The sequence below is a fragment of the Ascaphus truei genome, chromosome 8 (assembly GCF_040206685.1).
Source record: "Ascaphus truei isolate aAscTru1 chromosome 8, aAscTru1.hap1, whole genome shotgun sequence".
Lineage (NCBI taxonomy): Eukaryota > Metazoa > Chordata > Amphibia > Anura > Ascaphidae > Ascaphus > Ascaphus truei.
In genome coordinates, this window is record NC_134490.1 from 74,401,913 (window position 1) to 74,411,402 (window position 9,490).

At 51.0% G+C, this 9,490-nt stretch overlaps 1 protein-coding gene across 2 annotated transcripts in view; it reads left to right on the forward strand.

Moving 5' to 3' along the window:
• Positions 1-6,370, forward strand: part of SCNN1A (sodium channel epithelial 1 subunit alpha) — a 34,343-nt gene extending 27,973 nt beyond the window's left edge. The window contains exons 10-14 of one of the 2 annotated variants that reach the window (XR_012803626.1): positions 1,810-1,867; positions 2,370-2,419; positions 3,411-3,486; positions 3,962-5,170; positions 5,216-6,370. Coding sequence is in view for 1 of the 2 variants with exons in the window: in XM_075612701.1 (XP_075468816.1) it covers positions 1,810-1,867; positions 2,370-2,419; positions 3,411-3,486; positions 3,962-4,357 (580 nt within the window). In the remaining variant the exon portion in view is untranslated. Of the gene's footprint in view, positions 1-1,809; positions 1,868-2,369; positions 2,420-3,410; positions 3,487-3,961 lie in introns of both variants that reach the window. The other variant, XM_075612701.1, reaches the window with a different exon arrangement.
• Positions 6,371-9,490: the final 3,120 nt, after the last annotated feature.

The window sequence follows — 9,490 nt, forward strand, 5'->3', positions numbered from 1 at the left end:
GAGAGCAGTGTAATAGCGCTCGAGGTGGGGGGAGAGCAGTGTAAGAGCGCTGGGTGTGGGGGGAGAGCAGTATAAGAGTGTGTGCTGTGGTCGGAGAGCACTGTAAGAGCGCTGGGTGTGGGAACAGTGTAAAAGCGCTTGGTGTGGGGAGAGAGCAGCATAAGAGTGCTGGGTGTGAGGAGAGAGCAGTGGAAGAGCGCTGGGTGTGGGGAGAGAGCAGTGGAAGAGTTCTGGGTGCGGGGAGAGCAGTGGAAGAGTGTTGGGTGCGGGGAGAGCAGTGTAAGAGCGCTGGGTGTGGGGGGAGAGCAGTGTAAGAGAGCTGGGGGTTGGGGAGAGTAGTGTAACAGCGCTTAGTGTGGGGAGAGAGCCGTGTAAGAGCGCTGGGTGTGGGGAGAGAGCCGTGTAAGAGCGCTGGGTGTGGGAACAGAGTAAAAGCGCTTGGTGTGGGGAGAGAGCAGTATAAGAGCGCTGGGTGTGGGGAGAGAGCAGTGGAAGAGCGCTATGTGTGGGAACAGTGTAAAAGCGCTTGGTGTGGGGAGAGAGCAGTATAAGAGCGCTGGGTGTGGGGAGAGAGCAGTGGAAGAGCGCTGGGTGTGGGGAGAGAGCAGTGGAAGAGTGCTGGGTGCGGGAAGAGCAGTGGAAGAGTGCTGGGTGCGGGGAGAGCAGTGGAAGAGGGCTGGGTGTAGAGTGAGAGAAGTGTAAGCGTGCTGGGTGTGAGGCGGAGCAGTGTAAGAGCACTGGTGGTTGGGGAGAGTAGTGTAACAGCGCTTAGTGTGGGGAGAGAGCCGTGTAAGAGCGCTAGGTGTGGGGAGAGAGCCGTGTAAGAGCGCTGGGTGTGGGAACAGTGTAAAAGCGCTTGGTGTGGAGAGAGAGCAGTATAAGAGCGCTGGGTGTGGGGAGAGAGCAGTGGAAGAGCGCTGGGTGTGGGGAGAGAGCAGTGGAAGAGTGCTGGGTGCGGGGAGAGCAGTGGAAGAGTGCTGGGTGCGGGGAGAGCGGTGGAAGAGAGCTGGGTGTAGAGGGAGAGAAGTGTAAGCGTGCTGGGTGTGAGGCGGAGCAGTGTAAGAGCACTGGGGGTTGGGGAGACTAGTGTAACAGTGCTTAGTGTGGGGAGAGAGCCGTGTAAGAGCGCTGGGTGTGGGGAGAGAGCCGTGTAAGAGCGCTGGGTGTGGGGCGAGAGCCGTGTAAGAGCGCTGGGTGTGGTGGGAGAGCAGTATAAGAGCGTGTGGTGTGAGGCGAGAGTAGTGTAAAAGCGCTTAGTGTGGGGAGAGAGCAGTGTAAGAGAGCTGGGTGCCGTGGGGAGCTGTGTAAGAGCGCTGGGTGTGGGGAGAGAGCCGTGTAAGAGCGCTGGGTGTGGGGAGAGAGCCGTGTAAGAGCGCTGGGTGTGGGAAGAGAGCCGTGTAAGAGCGCTGGGTGTGGTGGGAGAGCAATATAAAAGCGTGTGGTGTGAGGCGAGAGTAGTGTAAAAGTGCTTAGTGTGGGGAGAGAGCAGTGTAAGAGAGCTGGGTGCCGTGGGGAGCTGTGTAAGAGCGTGTGTTGTGGTGGGAAAGCAGTGTAAGAACACTGGTTGTGGTGGGAGAGCAGTGTAAGAGTGCTGGGTGTGGTCCGCTTGCTGTGTAAGAGTGTGTGGTGTGGTCGGAGGGCAGTGTAAGAGCGCTGGGTGTGGGGAGAGAGCAGTGTAAAAGCGCTGGGTGTGGGGAGAGCAATGTAAGAGCGCTGAGTGTGGGGGGAGCAGTGTAGGAGTGCTGGGTGTTTGGGGGGGGATGGAGGAGGCAGGAAACAGTGTGGTATATCATACTCTCTTTCTTTTAGGGTGTCAGACTATCAGCTTACTGCAGGCTATTCTCGATGGCCGACAGTAGTCAGTGAGGTGAGTTGCTCTGTGGGGAAGGAGTTATTGACGGTTTCAGATCTAATGGAGAAGGGTTCATGAAGTAATAGTCTGGAGGTCTTCCTAGAGGGATTCCACTCTCCCAGGTTTTATTAAGTAGAACATTTTGGGCCCATTGATCTGAATTGAGCTAATCTCTTCTTCAGCTCCAGGAAAAGGAGCAAGTGCTTAGCCTGTGGTGAGCTTAATAGTGATGTTCTACAAGTCATTGACAGGGGAGGGGTTAATGGAGTGATGCTCTGAGGGACAGTCAGGAGGAAAATGGAATCAGAGACATACTCTTTGGATTGTGATAGCTACAGGTGTCTAGGAACTCAAGGGTTTAATAGAGAGATACTCTGCAGACTTCTGTATGGTAAAGATGTCATGCAGGTCTCTTTAGGGATTATCAGAGATACTTTAAGGTGGGTCAGTGATGAAATGCTCTGCAGGGTCTGGAAATGTTGGTGTTATATGTCACACGATCTGCTTCCTATTACAGGATTGGATGTTTCACACGTTGTCAAAACATCAGCTTAACCTGACAAAGAGGTAATGTGACTGCTTCCTTCAGATCTCCATCTCTCAGTCTGTCTCTAAAATATCCAGTCTACAACCAGACTCTATAATATCCCATCTTTATATACCCAATCTCTATACAGTATATCCAGTGTCTATACACCCAATCTCTATACGTCCAGTCTCTACACATGCTATACATCGTGTGCCTCTGTATTATTCAGTCTGTATAATATCTAGTCTCTGTACAGGTAGTCCTCGCTATCCAACGTTGCACTTTACAACGAATGGCATATCCAACGCTTTACAATGCAACTCTATGGGCCGTTTTTTCGACGCCTGAATGAGTTATCCAACGCTCACCGCCACTGATTAACATGGGACTCACTTTACAGCGGTTTCACTATCCAACGCTACTCCCAGAACGGATTCCGTAGGATAACCGAGGACTGCCTGTACATCCTGTTTCAGTAATATCCAGTCTCTATACACCCAGTCTTTATAATATCCATTGTATATACGTCCAGTTTCTGTAATACCCAATCTATATACATCATGTTTCTGTAATATCCAGTCTCAATAATATTCCATCCTGTCTCCTACTCGCCCTCTGCCCCTAATCCCACTGGTTTGTCTCACAACCAGTTTGTAATCTATTCATTCATTTCAGTGCACACTCTTAATTATCAGGTTAGTCCACACATACAGTTGTTCTTTCTTGGGATAGTAGTGTCACTATGTGAAAATGACAAAACAATATGGCAGTGCCCCCATGTCATTGGGACAGTAGTGTTACTGTGTGATAATGACAATACAATGGCAGTGCTATCACACGGTGGGATCAGCCACTCAGGAGCTGTGAATGTTCACTTTGTGCTGGATTCCTCTCTCTCAGATTGTTTGGTGTAGAGATGGAACCAGATGCTCTGTGAAACTGAGCAGCTAGGGAAGGGTGCCTCGAGTTTCTGCCAGACGGTCTCTCAGCTTCTGTCTATCAAAATGTTTCTCGCTATCTATTTAATAGGAACAGCATTGCCAAACTGAACATTTACTTTGAAGAATTGAATTATAAAACGATCCAGGAGTCTCCGGCAATTAATGTAAGAGGGTGAGGATAAGATCAATGGCTATAGCTATTGATGGGGTTAGAGTTATATAGAGTTAGGATTGGGGATATAGAGGGTCTGTGATACAGTGGGTTTGGATTAGCGATACAAAGGGTAGAGGTTGAGCAAGGGTCAGGATTGGGATTGCAGGGGGGGGGGGGGGGGGGTTTATTAATGATATTACTGGGCTGCTATTTACTTATGTTATTAAATAGCTGCATATTGGACATGTCGCGACAATTATTGATGACCAGGATGGTGACTGATTAGTGAAGGTTATTGATTACTAATAGTTCTTGTTAGCTCCTCAGATGATTATTGGTTATTTATTACTGTTAGTTATTGATTATTTTGGTGGGTATTCCTTTTTGATTACTGATACAGTAGTTCTTGATTTTCCTCAGATGGCGATTTGATGATTGGCTACTGATTATTGATTGGTTATTGGGGGTTCTTATCTACTCCTCAGATGGTGATGCTTCTATCCTTGATGGGCAGTCAATGGAGCCTTTGGTTTGGGTCCTCAGTCCTCTCGGTGGTGGAGTTGGGGGAGCTGGTCTTTGACGTTGTGGCTATTGCGGTGTTGCTATTTCTTCACCGATATCATGGCTCTAAGACTCAGAAAGTGGAAGAGACTAACAGAGTGCCAACCCCAGATCCCTCCTTTGGGCAACGAGAGGAGAGTGATCTCCAAATTAGACACAGAGCCCCCTCTCACAGCCAACTGAGGGTGGTAGCTGACATTACCCCCCCACCGGCGTATGACAGCCTGGACCTGAGCTCTTTAGGGGGTGGCTCATCATGTTCCTCCAGCATGCGCAGCAATGTATCTCACCATGGCGGAGCTGGAAGGAGAAGGGAGTGAATAAGAGGAAAGGGAAAAATGGGGGAGGGAAGAAAAAAAAAGAGGTTCAGGAGAGGGAAAGAGGGGCAAGGAGGAGTGGAGACTGTGAGGAAAAGGAGAGGGCAGTAAAGGGAGCAGAGGCAGTAGGGAGGTGAAACTGTAAACGGGTGTCAAAGGAGGAGAATGATGTGAGGGGGAGAAGAGGGGTGAGGGGTACAAAGGTAAAGGAAAGGATTAGAGGGGGCGCAATGGAATGTGGGGGAGTGAGGGGGAATGTAAGAGACAGGAGAGGAGAATGAGGGGAAAAGAGGGAAAGGGGTAAGGGAAGGTGAGGGGTATAAAGGGAAAGGAGAGAGGGGAAAGGGTGAGGAAATGGTAAGAAAAGGTAAACTGAACGGAAGGAAGAACCTCATTCACAACAGCATGCTAAACGTATCCCGTATTCACTATGTGCTGCATGGTATGCTACAAGGCCGATTACCAATACCGTGCAGTAATGTACAAGGCTTTTATTGGGTGAAGAAAGGAAGGGTAAAGGTTAAAGTGTAAAAGTTAGGGGGGAGGACAAGCTCTCAGCCAGTGGTATATAACTTTGCTATACTTATACGTGTGGGTATATCTCACACACGTGTAACATTCCAAACTGAAATTAATACCAGCACAAGAAGATTATAGAAACAATAATACAGATATTACTTTATTAATACCTAATATATAATCACACCCAGACCAGACATTTCGCTCCCCAGGGGGACCTTCACCACTCGTGCCACCTTTAACTACACACTGCCATGGTTCCATAGCAGGAATGGGAGGAGTGGGGATTGTTGCTAGGCAATTAAGGCAATTAAGGCAATTAAGGCAATTAAGGCAATTAAGGCAATTAAGGCAATTAAGGCAAGGGACAGTAAAAAAGTGCAGTTTTAAAAACCTATAGAATAAGTACTGTGACAGTCATACACAATCAGTGGTGGGTCAGGGTATAAGCAGGCATAGAAGGATACATAGTGTCTAAATATATACAAGCTGTAAGACAGGAGTGGCCAACTTCAGTCCTCAAGGGGCACCAACAGGTCAGGTTTTAAGGCTATCCCTGTTCCAGCACACAGGTGGCAGTGCGAGAGGAGGAGGGCGGCTGGAGAGGAGAGCGCCCCAGTGGTCCGACCCGGACGTCTTCACTGACTTCCGGTGTCTGCCGCTGCTACAGCCCAGGTCCTCTCCGGCCATCGTCCTCCTCTGCAACCCACCGCCGCCTGTGTCTACCACCGCCTTGCTCCTCTCCCGCCGGCCCCCGGCTTCTTCAGGCCATTGCAAGCCAGGTAGGTATTATTTGGGTGAGAGGAGGAGGGGGTGAAAGCAGAGGAGGAAGGGGAGTGAGAGATGAGGAGAAGGTGAGAGATGAAGAGGGGGAGAGAGAGGAGCTTCTGTAGATTGTTTTTTTTAACAATCCAAATGTGCAAGGAGGAGGGGGGTGGTGGTTAGGGGGGGTCGGGGGTTGAAGATTCACCTAGGGTGCCCTTGAGGACTGGAGTTGGAGTGGGTGGTTAAAGGCATAATACCGGCGCAGGGATGGGCCGACGGAGTCCATACAGACAAAAACAGATTTCCAGAATGAAAATACAAATGCGATGCTTATCAATGCAGAGTGGTGACGTATTTACCTCGATATTACTAATATTATTGTACGGATTATTTTATAGTCTTCTACAGGTACAGATGCCAAGTCCCCAATATTGTGTAGCCATCTTTATACTGTATGATTGTGTAGTATATGCGAGTGCGGCCAGGACATAACACCAGACATATGGGATTGACCCGACCACGGCTTTCTTTCAAAGACACTTCTTCCTGTACCTTATTTTTCTTGCTATCTACCCCCCCTATTGTCTAGGCTGGGTTAGAGCACAGCCTCACCTCCTGGTGTGTGCTCCATATTAGGTAGTGTTCGTTTTGAGGAGCTAATCATCTTGATTATTGGAATTTTACGTGAATCACATACAGATATGGAAATTTAATAAAGACGATGATCACTGAGTAGAGCTGCCGCCTTTTTTCTGTAGACCTCAGTCCTGGTGCTGCGATTCAGAGCTTCCAACCCAGAAGTGAGGATGCCATTTTCTCACTGCACTCGCCACCTAACACTTTCCCACTGCACGTAGGGCTGCCAACATGGGGGGGGGGGGAGGCTGCTCTGGGCGGCGCTGCTGGCCTGCACAGGAAGCTGGGCTTAACATCTGGCAATGCCAGTAACTGGGCAGGCCCGCCTCTCCCACCAGCAACGGAATAGGCCCGTCCTTGCAGCACTATATGGGCAGGCCCGCCTCTCCCACCAGCAACGGAATAGGCCCGTCCTTGCAGCACTATATGGGCAGGCCCGCCTCTCCCACCAGCAACGGAATAGGCCCGTCCTTGCAGCACTATATGGGCAGGCCCGCCTCTCCCACCAGCAACGGAATAAGCCCGTCCTTGCAGCACTATATGGGCAGGCCCGCCTCTCCCACCAGCAACGGAATAAGCCCGTCCTTGCAGCACTATATGGGCAGGCCCGCCTCTCCCACCAGCAACGGAATAGGCCCGTCCTTGCAGCACTATATGGGCAGGCCCGCCTCTCCCACCAGCAACGGAATAAGCCTGTCCTTGCAGCACTATATGGGCAGGCCCGCCTCTCCCACCAGCAACGGAATAGGCCCGTCCTTGCAGCACTATATGGGCAGGCCCGCTTCTCCCACCAGCTGGGCATTCTGCAGGGACACAGGTAGGTTAAGGTTGCCAGGTGTCCGGTATTGAACCGGACTGCCCGGTATTTGGTTACTCTGTCCGGTAAAAGATGAGAAATAATACCGGACATGTATGTTTTCTGTATGACCTCTCCTGACTTAGTAACCTGCCGGCGGGGGCGGGGACATGTATGTTTCCTGTATGACCTCTCCTGACTTAGTAACCTGCCGGCGGGGGCGGGGACATGTATGTTTCCTGTATGACCTCTCCTGACTTAGTAACCTGCCGGCGGGGTCGGGGACATGTATGTTTCCTGTATGACCTCTCCGGACTTAGTAACCTGCCGGCGGGGGCGGGGACATGTATGTTTCCTGTATGACCTCTCCGGACTTAGTAACCTGCCGGCGGGGGCGGGGACATGTATGTTTCCTGTATGACCTCTCCTGACTTAGTAACCTGCCGGCGGGGGCGGGGACATGTATGTTTCCTGTATGACCTCTCCGGACTTAGTAACCTGCCGGCGGGGGCGGGGACATGTATGTTTCCTGTATGACCTCTCCTGACTTAGTAACCTGCCGGCGGGGTCGGGGACATGTATGTTTCCTGTATGACCTCTCCGGACTTAGTAACCTGCCGGCGGGGGCAGGGACATGTATGTTTCCTGTATGACCTCTCCTGACTTAGTAACCTGCCGGCGGGGTCGGAGACATGTATGTTTCCTGTATGACCTCTCCGGACTTAGTAACCTGCCGGCGGGGCGGATGGATGAAATCGCGGGATTTCCCCCAGAAGGGAGAGCAGGGCTGTTGCTGCTAGGGGGCTGGGCAGCTTCCTGTATCCTGATTGGCTGCTGCTGTGTAGTGCAGGCGGAAGGTGAAAGGAGCCTGGGGGTGGGGCCAAAGAGCAGAAGAAAAGCATGGAGCAGAGAGAGGCGAGGCTGTGTCCTGTGTCCCGTGTGTATTTGTTCTGTTCTGACCTGGTGTGTCTGTGTATCTGTACTTGTACTGTTTTGTCCTGGTGTGTGTGTGTGTTTTCTGCGACTGTCCTGTGGGGGTGAGAGAGGATGAGGGGGGAGGGGGCGTAAGAGAGGATGAGCTGGGGTGAGAGGATGAGGAGGGGTGCAACAATCTTGAAATTTGTGGGAGAGGAGCATTAAGATCAGTGTTGCTCGCCATGGACCTATATGACTGCAGGTATGTTATTTATAAATGATCTGACCATTAAGTAATTTGTTCTAAATTTCACTCTAACCATGCACCAATTTGCACGATTTCATATTCTATTTCCTAAAAAAAATCCTCGGAAGGGCACTCCCACTCCCTCTCAATACCCCTCCCCAGACTTTTTACGAAATAGATTATTAATTTGGGCAAATTGGTGAATACTTGGAGTGAAATTTAGAAAAAAATTACGTAACAGTCAGGTCATTTATAAATAACATTCTTCCCCACCAACGATCCTCGCGCGCCTCGCACTTTCACCATTGTGTCTGGTATTTTTTGAGAAGCCACCTGGCAACCCTACAGGTAGGCCCACATGGTTCAGTGCCCTCTCTAGGTTCCCCCCGCCCCCATGCCCATATCCACTCTCCTTCCCCCAGGCACCATCATTACCCCCTCCAAGGCCCTTACCTACTTCTCTCCCCCGAGGCCCATACATACCCACCCTTCCGTGCTCTTACCTACTCCTCCCCCCTCCAAGGCCCTTACCATTCCCCCCCAAGGTCCTTACACACTCCCCCTCCCCCCAAGGCCATTACCTACTCTCGTCCCCCCAAGGCCCATACGTACTCCCTACCACCCCAAGGCCCATACCTACTCTCCACCCCATAGGCCCATACCTACTCCCCAGGCCCATATCTACCCCTCAGGCCCATACTATGAGGCTTCGGCGCCGTCAGCACCCACACTGAAGCCATGACGTCCATCTTGTTCCCTGGCAGTCCTCTTTCCTCACTTCCTCCCAGACTGTGGCTGCAGGGGCCATCTTGATTACTGGCGTCCTGCCTTTAAAATGGCAGGACTTCCTCCAGGGTGTTTCCAGAGCATAGTTCTGTTTGGCTCCTTGTTCCTGTGGATCCTCTGCCGCCTGCCTCGACCATTGCCTGTGACCCCGACCTTGCTCCTTTGCCGCCTGCCTCAACCCCAGCCTATGACTCCGACTATTCTATTCTCAGTTCAGTACTCTATCTCTTGGTTCAGGTCGGTGATCTATATCCTACCTCAGCCTTGTGGGTCACTTACTGTTTAGAGATGAGCATCGTTACATTATGCTCTGGCAGGACATGAACCCCACTGAGGCAGGGAAGGCCGTTTTTGCCCAAGGGAATCTCCTTGGAAACCATGAGAAACAGCTTTCAGACCAAGTCCAGCAAGTGGCCCTAATCTCCTCTTCCCTGAACACCATTGCTTCAAGATTGGATACCTCCAGTCTGCA